Source organism: Limanda limanda, chromosome 2, assembly GCF_963576545.1.
Source record: "Limanda limanda chromosome 2, fLimLim1.1, whole genome shotgun sequence".
NCBI lineage: Eukaryota > Metazoa > Chordata > Actinopteri > Pleuronectiformes > Pleuronectidae > Limanda > Limanda limanda.
Genome location: NC_083637.1, coordinates 1,111,665 through 1,132,500, shown reverse-complemented (window position 1 = coordinate 1,132,500; position 20,836 = coordinate 1,111,665). Strand labels below are relative to the sequence as shown.

The window sequence follows — 20,836 nt, the reverse complement described above, 5'->3', positions numbered from 1 at the left end:
TCCTTCCCCATCCAGATCAAGGTGAGCACCCCACCCCCCCTCCCCCTGTTCGGCCAATCAGCTTCATCTACACGTGGAAAAACATCTGCAGGAAGTTGAAGTCATGTGTCCGGGTTGAATATGAAGTCAGGAGCAGTTTCCCTTCTGTGAACAGTTTGTTAGTGTGAGGGAAGTTTTCTCGAAGCTGGTGAAAGGAGAAGTTCTTCCTCAGAGTAATCAGAGTAACCTCAGAGTAATCAGAGTAACCTCAGGAAACAGCATGAACGTTGACAGAGTAACGTGAGGAATCTTCAACACCCAAGTCTGAAGATCTTTCCCTCAGCATCTCAGTTCCTCTCCCTCACCTTGCGTCACTCATTCCAATCAGAACCAGCACATCCATGAAAACATGAATTCTGAATCACGCTGTGTCCTCTGTGTTTATTGGAGAGTGTTCCTCTGAGTGTAGACTCTACAGTGTACTGCTGGTTGCTCCTTTATCTCTAACCCGACCGTGGCTCTGCTTGGAGAGAGGAGGGCTGTGTCTCCTCATCGTGAACAGATCTATGAGGATGGTCAAATATTCTGTTGTTTTATTATTATTATGAATAATTTGAATAAGAGAACGTGGAGCATGGTTCAAGAAGCTTGATGTGTCTTCGTCCACAGAACAAGACCTGGAAGGTGGTCGACGGTCTCTCCATCAACGACTTCTCCCGAGCCAAGATGGACGCCACCGCGGCCGAGCTGGTGGAGGAGCGAGACACCGCCATGGACTTCCTGTCCCAGTGACTGTCTCCCCCTGCTGGTCAACAGCAACACGTCGTGCCCCTGAAGACTTGCTGTTCACGGCTCTGAAGACGAAGCCCCTTCCACATTATAACCGTCCCAGCTGGTGTCTGTGTGTGTGTGTGTGTGTGTGTAGGCCACTTCTCCAGGTTTTCAGAAAACCGTGTAACGACACCCCCCCCCCCCCCCCCCCCCCCGCCTGCACAGCAGCTGAGAGAACATCTGTGTTCGTAGATGATAATCAGATAACGCACATTAGCCGTCCAGGAACTGTACCGATATGTTGTCACCAATAAAACCACAGAAACTCACAGAACCAGAATGGCGTCTCCTCTGTGCTTCACTCGTGTTCACAGCTGTCGGTGTCGTACATCAAGCTGTAAAATGTTCCAATGAAAATTCATAATCGCATAAGAAAAGTCCAATTTAACATGATTTATGAAATAAATTATTTGACCTTTTGTATCTGTCCAAAATAAGAAAATAACAGATCAAAACTAATTGATATAGCACATTTCAAAACAAAGTGCTTCTAGAAAAAACCCATTAAAAATTACTAAAACCCTCAGAACAATAAAACCGTGTTTCAAAGATGTGATGAAACTGCCTCAGTTTTTTTTAAATGAAAAACCGTCACAAATGAGATGAAATAAACTCAATTGATCCCATGTTGAGGAAATTCCTCTTGAGGCAGAAATGATAAATTAATACAAAACTGGCTTTAATAAAATAAAACCTTTAACTACAAACAGAATAATGTTTTAAAAAATTCTATTTTAAAAAGCTGGAATTTACACAATGTCACGTCAATCGCTTTTCACCAGAGAACAGGTTCTCGAACAGCTGTTCTACCAGCAACAATCCTCTGATCCCGAAGAGGACTCGCAAGAGCAAGACCGAGAAACTGACGGAGAAGCAGACGGAGACGACGACCCAGTGGGTGATGCTGCTGCAGATTCGTCATCCTTGGAGGATGAAGAACGAGAAGAAGAAGGACAAGACCACGGCACCACCACCACCGGACTCGTGGAAAGAGAGCGCTTCCTGTCCAGAAACAGAGAAATAGCATGGTCCTCCAGGTCGTACAACTGAGAGGAGGGCCGCTGCTCCTCCTCCACCTCCTCCTCCTCTGCTGCGGGTCAAAGCGCTGCCGCTACACCCATCGGCGCCCCCCCCCCGGGCCCCACAATGCACGCGACGTCCTGCGGCGGTGACCTAGCCTCGACGTTCCACCTGTTCGTCACGTCGACGGTAGAGAACATCATCCTGGAGATGACGAATCGGGAAGGTTGTCGAAAATACGGCGACGGCTGGTAAAGGATGGATGAGACCGTCCTGCACGCCACCGTAGGGCTGCTGATCTCAGCCGGCGTGTACAGGTCCCGGGGCGAGGTTGCCGCCAGCCGGTGGGACGCCGAGAGCGGCCGGGCGATTCCCCTAAAAGTCCTTCACACGTTCTCCAGACTGCTGCGCCTCGACGAGCGCAAGACGAGCCACCGACAAATTGGCGCAGGTGCTAGAGGTCTGGGACGCCTGGGTGGGCCGGAAGTGACCGTGGACGAGCAACTGGTTCCGTTCAGGGGTTTTTCTTTTTTTTTGTATTATAATTATGTTATGTTATTATTATCAGGACCAGTGCACACCTCCACTTCCTGAGTCACTCTCCTCTCATCTCTTCTTCTCCCTAGGCCGGTGACCTTTCCGACAGTACATGCCCAGATTTCAGTGTAGATTATAAAACTTATTTTTTCCAACATTTTACCTTTTAAAAATTCCTTTAAGCTATTCTTGTAACGTTGATTTTGCTATTTGTTATTCCTTTATTTAAAAGTTGTAATCAGAATTTAAAAATTAATACTTTCTCTCGTTTTTTCCTCAAAATAATTGATTGATTCATGAATGTTTAATAAAACATTTCAATTGAAAATAGTTTAGGATAAGAAGAGATAATCTTAATTATCTTATCTCATCATATCTTATAATAAATAAACTAACAGTGAAACATATAAATAAACGAGCACAGTCGGTTTCAAGCCTGTTGCGGTCGGTGAAGAGAGAGCGTTCGATGACCAAGTCTCTGCGTTGCATGTGTTTGCGCACCGGGCAAGGATAAACGCTTCACTTCCTAAAGCCAATAGGGGGCACTGTGATTTTGTAGAGGTCTTCAGGAGTGGACTCTTGTCCTACATGTCTAGTTTGAACTTGATTGGACCAAATATGTCTGAGATACAAAAGTTCGTGTTTTGATGACGTGTAATCAAACTTTGACGCCAGGCCACGGTCACACGGTATGATGAAATCACGAAGTTCGTCAAAGTACAAATGTGGAAAATGGCCAAAATAGCCATTAAAGTCAAAATGGCGGGCTTCCTGTTTGGTCTAGCATATCTATCCAAGAGACTTATTTGTTTGTTATGAAAAGGCACACGTCCCTATAGATTTTTGTAGATGTTGGCCAATCGTAGTGGCCAACATTATTTTGCCACGCCCATACCTTAAAACCAGCTGAATGTCTGCAGGTGTGGGGGGATGGGGGGGGGGGGGCGGCTGTTGCTGCACACATGTAGTTTGAGGGACGTTGACCCTCGAATAACCAAAGTTACAGTAATTTCACCCTGAAAAAGCCCAAAATGGAAATGTAAATCCTTCGAACTACAACAGGGCCCCCCAGCGCTCGGTGCTCCGGTTCTTTCAAACACATTCATGTCAGTGTAATTATAGATTTCTGTCTTTACAAAGTGAGAACTAAATATGTGTGATGAAGGAAGGTCAGTGTTTGATTGACAGCTGATCTCTGTGCGGAGCAGAAACGTCACCACGACGAACTTTGATCAACAAACATGGAGACAAAAGAAGTTAAAGATTTACACACAGAATCTAAATCACTGCTTTTAATGACTCGAGTCTATTTGAGTTTACAGAACTCAGCTGTGGATCCATCATAAACCCTAACTCCAGCACAGAGAGGCTGAGTGAATGTGGTCTGGACTCTGTGGAGGAGAGTCATGGTGTCAGAGACGCTGTAGAAGGACAGAACACCTGCACTGTGATCCAGGTACACTCCTACTCTGGAGGACACAGGACCTGACACTGGAGTGTGGATGTTGTTGTGATAAAAGTCATAACTGTTTCCATAACAATCTAATGACCAAGATTTATCATTGTATCCAAATTCACAATCACGTGAGCGTCCTGCTCTGCTGATATTATTGTATGTGACTGCTACACCAACTTCTCCCCACCGCAAACCCAGCTTCATCTCCACCTCCCAGTAACAACGTCCAGTCAGACTCTCTCTACTCAGGACCTGATACCAATAATTGAATCTGTCTGGGTGATCAGAATAAGACAGATTTTTACTCGTCCATGTTACTTTTCTGTTTCCCTCAGATAATAACAGCTCCTTGTTTGCTGTGTTTGGATCCAGTGTGATTTCCTGTGAATATTTTAAGAAGTCAGCTCTGGTCTCTGGCTCTGGTTGTCGCAGTAAAACATCCACTTGAGAAACAATCTGTAAAATCTGTGTCTCTGTCTCACTCAGAATGTCCTGTAGTCGACCTCTGACCTGGGACACAGCTGCTGTCACGTCCTCAAAGTCCCTCAGAGGACAGATCCTGAAGCTGGATGAGTGTGTAGATCCACTGAGTGGTGACAGTGAGGGGTAGTTGTGTAGAAGCTGGTTGTGATCCTCTGTGTCTGAGAGCTGCTTCAGTTCATGGTCTTTCCTCTTCAGCCCAGTGATCTCCTGCTCCAGTCTCTCCTGAAGCTCTCTGACTCGACTCACTTCAGTTTCCTGCTGGGATCTGATCTGCTGCTCCACATCAGAGCTTCTTTTCTCCAGCAGACGGATCAACTCAGTGAAGATCTCCTCACTGTCCTCCACTGCTTTATCAGCAGAGGCATTGACGGCCTCCTCCTCCTGTTGAAGCAGCTTCACGTCTTTCTCTGTGTCCTGGACTCTCTGCTGGATTGTTTGTCTCCTCAGCCCGAGCTCTCTCTGCCTCTCAGACCTTTCTGCTGCAGCTGACACTGTGTCGTGGTCTTTATGTTCCTCCACAAAGCAGAGATCACAGATACACTGCTGATCAGTGCGGCAGAACATCTTCATCACCTCGTAGTGACGGGAGCAGATGTTCTCCTGGAGCTTCTCCGAGGGCTCCACCAGCTTGTGCTTCTTCAATGCAGCTGACTGAAGATGATGCTGGAGGTGTTTTTCACAATAAGAGGCCAAACAAACCAAACAGGACTTGAGAGCTTTCAGTTTTCTCCCAGTGCAGACATCACAGGCCACATCTTCAGGTCCAGCATAGCAGTGATCAGCAGGAGCAGCTTGGAGTCCAGTCTTCTTCAGCTCCTCCAGTGAATCAGCTAACATGGTGCTTGTCTCCAGGACAGGCCTCGGTGTGAAGGTCTGTCTACACTGAGGACAGCTGTAGCCTCCTCTCTCCTCCTCTTTGTCCCAGTGGGTGTTAATACAGCTCTTACAGTAGCTGTGTCCACAGACTGTAGTCACCGGATCCTTCAGTAGATCCTCACAGATCCAACAGCAGAACCTTTCTCTCTCCAGGTGGTTTTCTTGCGGCTCCATTTCAGCTGCTGCCAGAGACTGAAGAACAGTTTCACTTCCTCTGAACGGAAACAGATCTCTGCTCCTCCCCCTCTCGTTCACTTCCTCTTTTTGACACACTATTACTATCACACTATTGAAAAGAGCAACAGTCTGGTCTTACCTCTCCTCAGCAGTGTTGTCAAACTGTTTAAAGGCAGCTACACTGTTTAAAGGTAGCTGCCTTTAAACATGGACGCATAGAGCTGTTCAGGCCTGGACTCTGATCATGAGACAGAAGTTTGGTGGTGATAGGGTAATAAATATTAATAATAATAATAAATCCCTCTTTTTTGGCGAATCATTAAAATTTCAAGCCACACCACGGTCCCACAGTGTAACGTACATGTTAAAAAATATCCTTTTACCCTCAATCATGAACTAAAGTTATCTCTCAACATTAATTGTCAAACATCTATAAGTGTAATTTAGTTAATTTAGCGAGCGACATTCGTCCACAGTGAAGAACGAAGAGGCGGAGCTTGTTAGAATTTAATATTTAAGGTGATGTGTTGGTCTGACTGAAACTGTTTGCAATAAAGAAAGGGGGGGGAAGCATAAATTGTTTTAGTTAGATATTATGCCTTCATACAAATGATTTTAATAACCGTTGCTGCTTGGTGTTAATCATAAACTTGAACTTGTCCTCATTTCTAACTTCTGTATTAAAGCGTAATTCCCATAGATTCATTCAACATCATTTAGATTTCGAACAGCTGTCTGATAAGTTCTGGAGGTCGGACAGAGTGACTTTGTTGATTTAATTCTGTTTTGTTGCTTTGGTTTCGAGGATCCTAATGTTTACACAGTCAGGACATATTTTGATGAAGCAGAAACATAATAATCTTTTCTCCAATTGTAAACTCCACTGCCCCTCATGGCATCAGTTGGTTCAAGGCCTTTCAAGAAGTTAACAGGTTGCCTAGCAACTATCAAAGGAGGAGTGAGCTTGGGAGTGGCTCCTTGTTACTTCCGTATTCAAATGCCAGGAGGAGGGCCTACGCCTGCGCACTTCCAAGGAGGAAGAACAGCTGCTATAAAATAGACAGGCGCCGGCTGTCTGTTGGGCTCTGATACGACTCGAGACTGTCCGGTCCTGCTAGCGTACCAGGCAGTGTGTTGGATGCCCATTGTTTTGCTGATTCATACCTTTCATTGCTTTCTAAATAAATACCTGATTGAACAAAACCAAGTTCGGCTCATCTTCTCATATATAGGATAAACGAACACGCCTGACAATTTCCCTGACTCAACTTTCACTTCCAGCATCCAAATAAGTCTGTTTCTACACTGATGACTCGACACAGCTGATCAACTCTCATTAATTCACTCAGGTCAGACTAAGCTGGTCCTACACACTGCTGCAGGGTCGTGGATTTTGTGGTCTTGGTATCTTTGTGTTTCAGGCCTCGTCTCTTCATGTGCACTAAATGAATATTAGTCCAATATTCCTGCCTCATTTCTAGTTCTTATTGTTGTAATTCTGTTGAAAACCACTTTGTGAAAAAAAAAAAGAGTGCTGTTTAAAAAAAATTCTATTTTAAAAAGCTGGAATTTAAAAGAAACTGGAGCTGTTTAGTTTGTAGAAACCGAGTCGTCATCCTTGGTGTGTTTTATTGTGAAACTGGGGATGAAAATGAGACAGATTATGAAGCTGACCTTTGTTGTTTGAAAAGTTATTTTTCATAAAGAGAATCATCATCATCCTTTTCAACCTGAAGTCAGATCCACGTGTGCTGAGGGATTTCTGCAGGTTCCTATCTTAACCACATGGGGGCAGCAGCAGTCTGAACATCAAGCTTCCTGTTATTTATTCATAAACTCAGTTTTCTCTCTTTATTTGGTTATAAAACACATTTTTAAACATTTCCTACTCCAACGCAATGTCAAAGAGTTGAGTTGCAACGAAGTACTTTTACTCAACTACTGTACCTAAGTACTTTTTGATATAAACTTCTACTCCACAACATTTACTTGCAAGCTGCAGTAACACGTAGTACTTTTCATATTAAGTTTATACGAAATCTACAGTACATCATACTCACACACATATGAATATATATTTATTTTTATTCAGGGCTAATGAATACTATTTATTTGACAGTACTGAACTTCAGTACAATATAGAGTATTTCAATTTGAACAAATAAAGGTAAAATGAAAGATCCAGCTATTATATTGTAAAACAATTTTTTTTTCTTCGTTATGAGTATCGTCATTGAAAAGAAAAGTTTATGATTCGAGAAACAACAGGGAAACTGAAAATACTTTTTATTAAACAGTGACAACTGAGAAAAGACATGTCAGAGACACCGGGAAATATTAATATTAAAATATCTTTCAACAGGTAGAAGATTTATAACAGGAGGCTAAAATGGAAAAATACCGAATAATGAATAAAAGGCCAAAATATTTTACTTAACAAAAAATTATAATTTTATCTTGACAAAATAAAACTGATGTAAAATCATGAGAATCAAGCACAATTATTTAAAAAATATAGTAAAACTTTCCTTAGTGAAAATAAAACTAATTAGTTATCAACGCTTGATTGTTTTTGTTTTAAATTGATAATTAAAAAAGAAACAAGAATCCAGTCTGAAGCTACAGGGGAAGTGGGCGGGTCTTGGTAGCAGGTCCAACGTTGATTGACAGGTGCCTTAGACCAATCACCGTTTTCGGCTGGGTTTATTATACTGAACGTCAGAAGCGTTTGGGGGCGGGGCGACAGGACGTTAGTCTGTCAGTTAGCTGCACGCGCTGAAAGAGTCTGTCCGTCCCCGGTCTGTCCCCGATCTGTCCCCGGTAAGAGTCTGTCTGTCCCCGGTAAGAGTCTGTCTGTCCCCGGTCTGTCCCCGGTCTGTCCCCGGTGAGAGTTTGTCTGTCACCGGTCTGTCCCCGGTCTGTGCCCGGTCTGTCCCTGGTCTGTCCCCGGTCTGTCCCTGGTCTGTCCCCGGTCTGTGCCCGGTCTGTCCCCGGTCTGTCCCCGGTAAGAGTTTGTCTGTCACCGGTCTGTCCCCGGTCTGTCCCCGGTCTGTGCCCGGTCTGTCCCCGGTAAGAGTCTGTCTGTCCCCGGTCTGTCCCCGGTCTGTCCCCGGTCTGTCCCCGGTCTGTCCCCGGTAAGAGTCTGTCCCCGGGTGGGGTGTATATGTCCCCGGGTTGATTGTGTCCTTGTGTCCCCTGTTGACGATGTGTATCTTTGAGGTGAGAGACCAGAATATATAGTATATAAATAATATATATATATATATATATATATTTATATATAAATAAAATATAAAATAAATAAAATGAGGTTTGAAAACATACTAAAATTTAACTTTGAAAATATAAAAGTACTGAGACTGTGTGTGTGTGTGTGTGTGTGTGTGTGTGTGTGTGTGTGTGAGAGAGAGTCTGTCAGTGTGTGTGTGTGTGAGTGTGTGAGTGTGTGTGTGTGTGTGTGTGTGTGTGTAACACTCACAAACATTAAACACACAACAAATCACTATTTAAATGACACACAGTCATTACAGTAAAAACTACATTGAGTCAGTGTTTATCAGCGAAGTTATTTTTATTAATGATAAATTCATTGATGAATCCTTTCAAATCTAAATATCTTAAACCTCTTTAACTTCCTGTTCTTTCTGACGTTAAACTAAACAATTATTATTCAGTCCAGTCGAAGTTGTGTAGTTTTAAATCAGAACTGATCATAACAACGTCCAGATCCGACCAAACTAAAGACAATATTCCATATGTAGCTGAATTGTGTGGTTGTGTCTCTGCCGCTGGAGAACATCTGTCTCACATGTTTTAAGGTCATGTGACCAAAAAGTTGGTCAGAATGGCTGCACAGCGCTTTGTAAACAATCATCTTTGTTCGGAAACTTTACTGTTTACGATGTAGAACTCAAAACATGTCGACACTCCGCTTCTCAAACTACTATCGCTGTCGTGATTTTTGCTTGCTAGCGTCGTCCAAAACGCAAAACGTAACATTACTGCCATGACAGGTCAAGCTGGTGTTGAGCGCCCTCTAGTGGATCACAAGGTCAGCTACTTTGTCTAATGCGCCACTAGACTGTAAATATTGAATACAAACTTTTACCCTGTGGACAATTTCTGAGATTTAATTGATTAAACGTGTTTTGTCAATGCGCTAAAACTTATTGTTAAATTGTTTTTAAATTGTGTGTGATGATGTAAACTGTGTGTGACGTGCAGGTCACACCACTGAGTGGGCAGGACACAAACACACCAATCACACACACCCTGGCCGTGTGTGTGTGTGTGTGGTGTGTGTGTGTGTGTGTGTGTGTGTGTGTGTGTGTGTGTGTGTGTGTGTGGGCAGGCCTTGTGTCGAGCTCCGACTCGGGGCTGCAGATCTGTGACCTTCCTCTGAGCTGAGGATGACGAGGACGTGTGTTGTCCTCTGACAGCTGAGAACTCTAGTTTTTATCTTTGGGACCATTTTTAACTTTTTTATTCTTAATTCAAACTCATGGACTCGCTGTGAGACGCCTGCTGCTTCCTGTCCTCAGATCTAATCATTCACTGTTCAGGGTTTTTCAACAGCAATAAAATGTCTTTACTTGTAGCTGGTAAGTGAACAGATTCATGACATTCATGTAATATTTAGATGTTTGTTTACTCTGGCGGTTGTTGTCTCCTGAATGACAACAAGTTGTGTTCCTGTTTGCATTGATCGTCACTTTGACCTCAGAAAGACGTTCTGAGATTTAAGAAAACGGATCAAAATGAATTAATCAAAAGACACGAGAAAGATTTTCTGTCTTCAGAAAATGAAGAAAGTGTTTAACATGAAGATAGAGAGAGAGAGAGAGAGAGAGAGATAGATAGATAGATAGATAGATAGATAGATAGATAGATAGATAGATAGATAGATAGATAGATAGATAGATAGATAGATAGATAGATAGATAGATAGATAGATAGATAGATAGATAGATAGATAGATAGATAGATAGATAGATAAATAGATAGATAGATAGATGAATAGATATTTTACTAATCGTAACGGAAATGTAGGAAACATTTGCATTGGCCTGGAAATGAACCCAGGTCGACAGCGTGCTAACAGCTAAGCTAATCTAACCTAACGCAGCGACGCCTACATTTAATACAATTTATGTTTTTCTGTGAGAATATTAACCGTGTTTCTTTCAAGTTTGAAAAAATAAGGTTTTGCTCTTGAGTGACGGTCAAAGAAATGAGACGTTGAACTGCTGCTTTGGATTCGTCTTTATCGAGAAAACACGACAACACTTCACTCGCAACAGTTACAAACTTTAACAAACGTCTCTGTTCACAACACTCAGAAATAACATTGGAAGATCATAACTAATCTCAAGCTGACACAATAAATAACTCAGTTCATTTCTCTACATGTTGTCTCAGCATGTAAATTAATTATATCAAACATTTATAGATCTGTATTTCTACTCAGGTATTTATCACAATAATTATCCCCCAGCCTCAAGTTTACTTTTATCTGATTCATTTTAAAGAAGTTCTTATGTTGAACCTGAGAAACAGTCGCAGCTGTAAAATGTAAATCAACATAATATGATGTTTCTATAAACCTGTGTGTTTAAATCCAGATACAGTTGGTTGTGTTTCATAAGTTTAGTTTTCACATGAAGTTGTGTTGTGTTTTCAGACGTGTGGTTCTGTTGTAATCGTCTTTTTTATTTTTGATCCCTGAATTTCCAACAAGAAGTTAAATGAGGGATTGAACTCATTCGAAAAAGTTTACCCCCTAAAAAACATTGTGTGTTTTTTTAAAAGTCCTAGTTTGTTTCAGCTTGAGGTCGTTCAAGGTCAGATCAGATATTTATTGATTTTAGAAGAAAGTATCTGGTGTGTTTTGTGCTGGTGATTGTTCATTTGTTGTAGTACTTTTAATTACTCACTTTACTCAGATACATAAAAACCTGCTTTTATTTTTCCCACAGTAACCTTTTATATCTGGCTTTTATTTTGGAGGACAGTTGAAGTTTTTAACCACTTGTTTTAAATGTCTTGACCTGGTTTTGCTGAGTTGCCGTCTGTGTGTGAGCGCTTGCAGACCTGGCCGGAGGAGTGATGACGGAGTTCCAGGAAGAGCTCCGGCAGCAGCACGAGGACTCGATGCACCGGGAGCTGGAGGCGCTGCTCCACACCGCCACCGAGCCGCAGGCGGAGGTGAGAGAGCAGCTCATTCACTCATTCCGCTCGTTCTTTCAGAGATAAGAAGAAAGTTGCAGCCACACGGTTCAAATCTTTTCTTTAATCTTTTGGATTAATGAAGCACAGTTTGAAGTTCTGGGTTTTTGTGTTCATGTCGGTTCTGTTCCTCCATTTAGAAGGTTACTGCATCACTGTTGCTATGGTTACACCTGGCAGAGTTTTCCAGCCTTTAAATCAGAGACTTGAAACTGAGACTTTTTCCTAAACGATGTCGAGATGTTCTCTCTTCCTGATTGTTTCTGTTACTAAGCAACCGACTGCACAGGAGACTCCTGTTTACATCTCATGACCAGGGAACGGTCATGTGACCTGTGCTTTCAGGTGTGTGAGCCAACACACTTGCTCTTAACTGCACGAACGCACTGTTTCGTCCGTACAACAAATATTTGTGGTTATTGATCACAGAGAGTTCATCGTGTTATCTGAACACACACAGGGTCCTGCTGGTGGAACATGAGGTGAACGACCCAGAGGTCCTGAGGAAACACACTTACACAGACACACAGACACACACAGGCTCACACAGACACACACTCGTGTTGTGTTGCCCTGTGAACGCTGGTGGATTCACCCGACACACAGGACGTATCATTTCAAACGTCTCTCTGTGAACCGTCCGACTCATGTTCACCTGCTGAGGAACATGTGTTGGATCTTTATTTTATAACTGAGGAAGTGTGACATCCATGATAATTCATATTTTATTTTAAAAAATGATCGAGAACAATATAGAGCTAGACAGAAATAGATTCTTTGGGTCTGATATCAATATTTTTTGTTGATACTGTTCAGTGTGTATATGTGTATGTATGTATTTAAGGACCTGGAGATAATTCCTTCAGTTCTTCTCTTTTCACTGAGCAGGTTTTCTGTGGAAGCAGCTGATGTCTGTTCTGTTGCAGATCTCCAGAAAAGAATTTGATGGATTCAAGAAGCTCTTCCACAGATTCCTTCAGGTCAAAGGTCCTGCGGTCGACTGGGCCAAGATCAACCGGCCGCCAGAGGACTCGGTAAGAACAGGAAACCTGGGGTGAGGCTTTTTAAAAACCTGGTGCAGCGTCACACAGAGAAGAAACTGATCCTTTCAAACAAGCGTCTCCGCGGACTGCTCCTTTAAATGAGGCAGCTGCTGCAGGACGAGCCAACGAAACCAGACCTGAGCTCAGAGAAAAGTGTTGACCAGAACGTACACAACACACACACACACACACACACACACACACACACACACACACACACATTCTCAGGCCCAGTGAAGGTTAAGGACTAAGAATAGTTTGACCGTTGCAGCATTCGAAGTCTGGTTTTAGGGAGGTGACATTTATCTCCTGTGGGACTCTGCTGGACACTGCTGGACACACACAGACACACACAGACACACACACAGAGACACAGATAACACAAACACACACAGACACATGTCGATAAAGGTCACAGGTCAACTGTGACCTTTACACACTCATAGAAATCAGTTCTATAAATATTAGAGCTGTCAGTTAAACGCGTTATTAACGGCGTTAACGCAAACCAATTTTAACGCCGTCAATTTTTTTCTCACGAGATTAACGCAGAGCTTCAGTATCTGTGTTCGGATCCAGTCTGACCTGCTCTCACTTTTTGTTTTAATATTTCGCCAACTAAAATATATATTTTGAAGCTATCGTAGCGTCCCTGCTTACACAGGACACGGAACTTCTTCGTGGTTTAGTAGCTTTTATTATCCTCTAGTCGAACATGTGCACTTCTCGCTCTTACTCCGTCACTCGCACACATCAACAACAATTCACTTCCTCATTGAGCCCCGATCCCCGAACAACCCCATCCTATTGGTCCAAACAGTCACATGTCCCACCCCGACCCCTTCACTGACCCTCAGACATCAGAACGCTCCTTCAACACAGTGTTTTACTGAACATACGTCAAAACCAAACATAAACATAAACCCAGTCCGTTACACTATGAGGCTGCAGCTATATGTTTTTATTTATTTAAAAATAGGGTACTTCTTATTTTATACATTTTCCACAAACATGAGGAGGACTCAAATAGCCCTACAAAGTTCTGTGTTTAATTTATTTCAAAGTAGGCCGACACTTGCCTGTGTATTTTGTTTGTTTGTCATTTTGTTGCTTGTCTGTTTGAGTAGCTGGCTGAAAGCAAAGAAGTAGTACGCTTACCTTTTATTGGTAACCAAACTGTTACGGTTCATTGTTTCTGAAATAAGAGCCTGACTGCTATGTTCACAGCAAACTTGAAAAAAAGAAAATATTAAGCCATGGTTTAACTGCACTATAGGGAGAGTCCTTGTTTACCTGAAATGTGCACTTTATAATTTTATTTTGTACCGCCCTGTTTGGCAATGTTGTTTTTCAAATAAATAAAACATTTGCATAAAGCAAGCCAATCCACTTTTCCATGTTGATAAGAGCATTAAAACGAAAAAAAATTATGGAAAAAAATAAATGAAGGGACATTTAGAATAGATAAAAATTTGCGATTAATTTAGTTAACTATGACATAAATGCGATTAATCGCAATTAAATATTTTAATCGTTTGACAGCACTCATAAATATGTCTGATTATTTTGATTTAGAAATTAACTTCTAAAATCACTAAAAAGACAAATTAATTTCCACGTGGATAAACTCAAGATCTGTTGATTGGATGATGAAGTTGTTTCCGGTCGATGTTACTAAAACACAAAAATACAACAGAATATTATTCACATTCAAATATTATTAGAATTGACTCAGAGTAGAAGATATTTCCAGATAAAATGTTTTCAGTTTGTGTCTTTTCACATCAGATCCAGCCCTACGAGAGGATCAGAGCTAAAGGTCTCCCTGAGGACATCGCCTCCTGCCTCAACAAGCTCGCTGTGGTCAAACTCAACGGCGGCTTGGGAACCAGCATGGGCTGCAAGGGTCCCAAGAGTCTGATCAGCGTCCGCAGCGAGAACACCTTCCTGGACCTGACGGTGCAGCAGATCGAGGTCGAGACGCAGCGAGACGCAGCGAGACGCAGCGAGACGCAGCGAGACGCAGCGAGACGCAGCGAGACGCAGCGAGACGCAGCGAGACGCAGCGAGACGCAGCGAGACGCAGCGACAATTAAAAAATAGCCAAAATTCTGTGTTGTGGTTTTGTTTTTCAGCATCTGAACAAAACCTTCGACACCAACGTGCCGCTGGTTCTGATGAACTCGTTCAACACAGACGAAGACACAAAGAAGATTCTGATGAAATACAAACACTACAAAGTCAAAATACACACGTTCAACCAGAGCAGGTACCACGCAGACACACACAGACACACACACACAGACACACACACACACACACACACACGTTCAACCAGAGCAGGTACCACGCAGACACACAGACACACACACACACACACGGTCAACCAGAGCAGGTACCACGCAGACACACGCAGACACACACACACAGACACACACACACACACACACGTTCAACCAGAGCAGGTACCACGCAGACACACAGACACACACACACACACACACACACACACACACACACACACACAGACACACACACACACACAAACACACACACACACACACACAGACACACACACACACACAGACACACACACACAGACACACACACACACAGACACACACACACACAGACACACACAGGTCACAGTCTGAGCTGTGAACATTGCAGGTATCCGAGGATCAACAAGGAGTCTCTGCTGCCGATCGCCAGGACCACGGGGACGAGCGGCGAGAACGCGGAGGCCTGGTACCCGCCGGGTCACGGAGACATCTACGCCAGCTTCTCCAACTCTGGGCTGCTGGACGCACTCCTCGCCGAGGGCAAAGAGTACATCTTCGTTTCCAACATCGACAACCTGGGCGCCACCGTGGACCTCTTCATCCTCCGCCACCTGATGAGTCAGCCGGCCGACAGGCGCTGCGAGTTCATCATGGAGGTCACCGACAAAACCAGAGCCGACGTCAAGGTCAGCGCCGCCGCGCGGGTTCGGACGTGAGCGGGGTTTGTTCTGCGCGCAGCCTCTCAGTGCTTCCTGTTTTCCTGTGCGCAGGGCGGGACTCTGATCCAGTATGAGGACCACCTGCGGCTGCTGGAGATCGCTCAGGTCCCGAAGGCGCACGTCGACGAGTTCAAGTCCGTCACCAAGTTCAAGATCTTCAACACCAACAACCTGTGGATCTCGCTGCCCGCCGTCAAGAGGCTGCAGGAGCAGAACCACCTGGACCTGGAGATCATCGTCAACCCCAAGGTAACGCACGCCGCCGTCATATGACCTCATCATTACTACACTCATATTATCAATGTTGAAATACCAAAGAGAAGATTTTGTATTTTCACAATAAAAGTATTTCAGTTAAAAATGTTGCAAAAGAGATTAATTCAGAGTCAATGAATCATTTGAAAACATTTATGACCTTTATCTGAAGCTGTCATGTTAAAACCCTGAATCTCTCCCCAGACGTTGGACGGCGGCCTGAACGTCATCCAGCTGGAGACGGCGGTGGGCGCCGCCATCAAGAGCTTCAACAACGCCATGGGTGTGAATGTCCCGCGCAGCCGCTTCCTGCCGGTGAAGACCTCGTCCGACCTGCTGCTGGTGATGTCCAACCTGTACAGCCTGGACGCCGGCTCGCTCACCATGAGCCAGAAGAGAGAGTTCCCCACCACGCCGCACGTCAAGCTGGGCAGCTCCTTCACCAAGGTGACGGCTCATTGGGCCTGTGATCACGTTGTGTTACTGATCAGCTTCACTTCTCTCGCTATTTCAGGAAAAAGCTAAAGATTATTTGATCCTGTCGTCAAGAGTCATTGAGATAAACAGATTCATGGAAGTTTTCTTCACGTTCTTATTAAGTAAACGTTTGAATTATCGTGATATTACAATTTAAATATCCCGATCAAAGTCTTTCTCAGTTTCCATGGCTACAAATGATGATTTAAAGGGGACATATTATGAAAATTCCACTTTGGTAGTGCTTCTACACGTTCATTTGAGTATCTGGCGTGTGTACCGTCCCAAAAACTCTGGAAAAAAAACAACTCCCGCGATTTGTTGTGGTTCCTCTATGTCAGAAACGATACGCTAGAGTGCGTCCAATGGGATTACGACCAGAAGTCACGTCATAGTCACACCATACCGATGTAGGGAGTCTCGCTACATGGCCTTGGACCACCATCGCCATCATCTTCACCGGAGCTAGGCACTCAAAACAGGTCAATCTGAGGAGGGCTGTTTTAGACCGGGTCAACAGGTGCTGTTTTAAATGATCCTTGTGGTATTTTGACCAAAATATGTTACAGACATTTCATTAAGACCCCAAGGAACCATATCAACTGTGGTAAAATGGGCATAATATGTCTCCTTTAAGATTCTAGAGAAGTTTGATATTTCCACGATATTATCATGTTTGGTTATTATTTGTTTAGATATAAGATTTTCTTTATCACAGTTATGGAACATGTATTATTTTACTCACATAAAAGTTCATCCTCGAAAAAGAGTGAAAGTTAAAAGAGGTCTTCCCTGAGTTTTGTCTCTTGGTCCTGCAGGTTCAGGAGTTTCTGTCCAGATTCGAGAACATCCCGGACATGTTGGAGCTGGACCACCTCACCGTGTCCGGGGACGTCACCTTCGGGAACAAGGTCTCCCTGAAGGTCAAGGACGTTCCCTCACTCTCTTTTACCATTTCAAACGTCACTTTAACTCTTATAATTTAAATTATGTTTAATTTTATTTGTTGCCTTTAAACGATATTGAAATGAATGAAAATGCATCTTCGATATGAAGCAGAAGACAAATCAACCGGCAACGATTCTGAAAAAAATATTGTTTCATTCAAATGTGATGATTTGCTGCTTCTCGCTGTCGCCTTTGTCTGTTTGATGATTGGAGGTCACGTTTTACTCCATCTTCAGTGTTGTTGATAAAACGTTCTCTTCACGTTCACCAGGGAACCGTCATCATCATCGCGAATCACGGCGACAGGATCGATATTCCTGCCGGAGCGATGCTGGAGAACAAGATCGTCTCAGGAAACCTGCGGATCCTCGACCACTGAGGCCTTTAGAAAAGAGAAAGCCACCTTGAAGAGACGTGAAAAGGATTTTCTTCTCTTGGGAGATGAACGACAGGAAACAGTCTGTCACAGTTTTTTGTGTCTGTTTCAATGTAAAATTAGCCTGAAAGGGTCAAAGGTCAAACTCCCTCCTGATTCTTCATAAAGCTTTGCAGGAAGAAAGTTGCTGTAACTGCAAACGACCGAGTCTGAGCCGACTGAGGCAACTTTCTCATGTTAATAAATATGAATAAAACAATTGAACACAGTGTTGTGTGAGTCTCGGGGTTTTGTTTAGTGTCGAGTTCAGGATTTCGCGAATCTTTTGAACATCTATTCATAACGAGACGGCCCAACAAGTTGAATATATACATTATACACACACACACAATCACACTATGTGGCATTCATTTCACTTTTTATAATGAAAGCAAACACGATGTTTGAATCTTTTTTATGTATCATTTAATGTAAATAACATAAAAATGTTTTCAGCTCAAAAAACATTGATATTTTACTAAATGATTTGTAAAGAAACTGAGACGAACAAACACAAAATACAAAGAAAAACAACGGTGATTAAAAAAAACTTTAAATCCACTACTAGGTTAAAGAGTCAAAGATAAATTATAACAAAACTTCAATGATCAACTTGCAGTGAATAAAAACAGTAACTTTCGCTATTTATGTAAATATTTGGCTGCAATGATGATTTAAAAACAAAAACTATACTAACACCATCATATCTAAATGATGATAATGATGTTAAATCACAAATCCTGTCGATTACTAATGAAAGATCATGTTTTCAGAGTAAAAGCAGCAGAAAGTGCAAACTTGACGCTGTGAAATAATTAAGAAAGAATTCCTGTTCTTTAAACCTCTTATAGTGAAAACGTTTTAATGTTTCAATAATCCACAAACACTTCAGTAAACGGTCAAATGGAAAAGAATCCAGCTCTTCACTATCCTGAACGTGTTAACAAAATAAAAGTCCTAATTCAAAGTGCTGAACTCAGGTTCATATTGGATGAGGATGAAAATTACATTTCATTGGAACCAGTGGTTCCTCCCTCCTGGTTCGATACAGATTTGACAGATTTTTCCCAACGCCAGACGGAGACTCTTGTTGACGTTTCCTCTTCCCAGTTTTCAAACCAGTCTTCCCAGTAGGAGGGAGAAGGCCGCTCCCAGTGCCAGAACCAGAACCAGGAAGAAGGTCATCAGAGAGCCGGCGTCCCACAGTCCTTCCACCAGCCGGACGGACGGACACAGTTACCACACGTCCACTTTAATGAAGCCTGGTTGAGCAGCCACTGATATATTAAGTAACAGTGGCTGCTCAAGCTGGTGATTTCGTAATCACCAGCTTTGATTTAGCAACTTTCTCTAACTTAACTAACTGCTGCTCGCTTGAGTTAAAGCCTGATACTCAAGTCTCGTCACTCGTCGGCGCCTTTACCTGAAAATAAAATATGTAATAATAATGTGTTTCTACGATAGATAAACATCGGCCCTGTTCTCCAGCTCTGACTTAGTTCACGAGATTGTTGCTCAGGTCTGGACGTATTTTCTCAGACGTTAGTTCAGTGTATCACGGTGGAAACACTCACATGTGGTGTCGTGTATCGTGTTCAATAAAACAACACGTGAAGAAGACTCCCTGTGGAGCGTAGGCCATGCAGCCGGAGGCCAAGGATCCATTGGAGAAGGAGAGCAGATGGTGAAGAAGGCAAAGTCATGGTTACAGCACAGATCTGAGGAGGAGTGCACGTGACTCCCCAGCCGTCTGCACCCTGCACCGCTGTGCAGTATCCCAAAATACTGGCATCATATTCATTTGCCATTGACATAAAAGCTGTCAATGGCAAATGAATATGATGCCAGTATTTTGGGAGGACAGATATTTTTATGGAAAGCCGAGAGAAGTTTGGAGCTTACAGGACACAGACACATCATACCCAGCATCATTTCTTCCTGTTGAGCGGATTGCTGGTAGATGTGTGGTTAACAAATCCTCTGTGCATTTAACCAGCAAAATTGAAAAAGTGACTGTAATCATGCCACTCTGTACAGTGGTTGAGATTCAGGATTGTTTTGGATGACAATAAAAATTTGAAATAAAGTGCATTGTTTCATTTGACAGCATTGACCTTTGTTCGTGGTATACAATGTAATTCATTATAGCACACTTACTTATTTAAGAACAATTTAAAATTTCAGGTTTTATATATATTTTAAGCCAGATAGTTTAGTTGGTGCCTCTAGAGGTGTTATCTGCTCTGAGGGAAACTGTCCTGATTTGCAGTTGTGAAGCTCAGAGCATTGTCATTTGCATGTGAAAGCCTCCAGATAGGCGTAGGAGCAGGGGGGTCAACTCCCAGCATTATCAGACTTGAAACCTGCAGGAAACTTGTAATTCCTGAGAGTTTCTTTTGTTGCCTGCAGATACGTGTGAAAACCCGTTAACTGAAAAATTTGCCAACAATTTCCACGGCACTTAATGACACAAACGCGTCTTTTCATGCAGTGTAACCAGAAGAGCTCAACACTGTCACTGTGTTTATTTCACTCCAATATTTCTAACAATCGGGTTTCAAGTTTTCAATTTACATTTGTCTGTAATTAAAATACAATGAAAGAAAAGACAACACACTGACGTTGCATGATCCATGATGAACTGAGCAGGAGAAACACAGAGCTTCTTCCAAAAGGAGGAAAAAACCACTTCAACATCCTCCAGTGATAATAAACATGCATCACGTGCACTCACATGCAAACAGCCACTGAAGCACAGTGAGTCACACATCAACAGAGAGGAAACCAACAGAGCGCCCTCCAGTGGCCGAAATACAAATGTGCAGGGAAGATAAAACCATCAGTGTGAAAACTAACAGCGGGATGCAAAAGGAACTTTCTCTATAGATATATATCTTTATCTCTATATCTATATCTATATCTATATCTATATCTATATCTATATCTATATCTATATCTATATCTATATCTATATATATATGAAAAGTCCTGGTTTGAACTCATTGCAGCAGTCCACACAGTTCAGTAAAGATCTCTTTAAAGCAACACTATGTAACTGTTACCGAAGAACAGCGCCCCCTGCAGCCACAAGTGATGATTAACTCTTTTTAAAT

The 20,836-nt window shown here is 42.8% G+C and overlaps 3 protein-coding genes across 5 annotated transcripts in view; 2 read left to right on the top strand and 1 right to left on the bottom strand.

Moving 5' to 3' along the window:
• The window catches only part of LOC132995934 (malate dehydrogenase, cytoplasmic-like), a 6,560-nt gene extending 5,603 nt beyond the window's left edge, over nt 1–957 (top strand). Inside the window, exons 8-9 of the mRNA XM_061066186.1 lie at nt 1–21; nt 649–957. The exon at nt 1–21 is cut by the window's left edge and continues 69 nt beyond it. Coding sequence (XP_060922169.1) covers nt 1–21; nt 649–771 — 144 coding nt within the window. The 3' untranslated portion in view covers nt 772–957. The remainder of the gene's footprint in view (nt 22–648) is intronic.
• Nucleotides 958–3,503: 2,546 nt separating this feature from the next.
• Nucleotides 3,504–5,356, bottom strand: LOC133028876 (tripartite motif-containing protein 16-like). The gene has a single exon (XM_061095915.1). It carries the CDS (start codon nt 5,354–5,356, stop codon nt 3,674–3,676), a length of 1,683 nt encoding a protein of 560 aa, XP_060951898.1. The 3' UTR covers nt 3,504–3,673.
• A 2,803-nt stretch (nt 5,357–8,159) lies between these two features.
• LOC132995803 (UTP--glucose-1-phosphate uridylyltransferase-like) lies at nt 8,160–17,953 on the top strand. Of its 3 annotated transcripts, none has more exons than XM_061066022.1 (10): nt 8,160–8,179; nt 11,448–11,563; nt 12,511–12,618; nt 14,416–14,601; nt 14,763–14,896; nt 15,298–15,595; nt 15,680–15,877; nt 16,088–16,330; nt 17,179–17,283; nt 17,580–17,953. In XM_061066022.1, exons 2-10 carry the CDS (start codon nt 11,465–11,467, stop codon nt 17,685–17,687), a joined length of 1,479 nt encoding a protein of 492 aa, XP_060922005.1. In that variant the 5' UTR covers nt 8,160–8,179; nt 11,448–11,464; the 3' UTR covers nt 17,688–17,953. The 3 variants fall into 3 exon arrangements, with proteins under 3 accessions (XP_060922005.1, XP_060921997.1, XP_060921988.1); XM_061066014.1 differs by lacking the exon at nt 8,160–8,179 and adding an exon at nt 9,732–9,960; XM_061066005.1 differs by lacking the exon at nt 8,160–8,179 and adding an exon at nt 9,732–9,960 and having other exon boundaries at nt 11,439–11,563.
• The last annotated feature ends 2,883 nt before the right edge of the window (nt 17,954–20,836 follow it).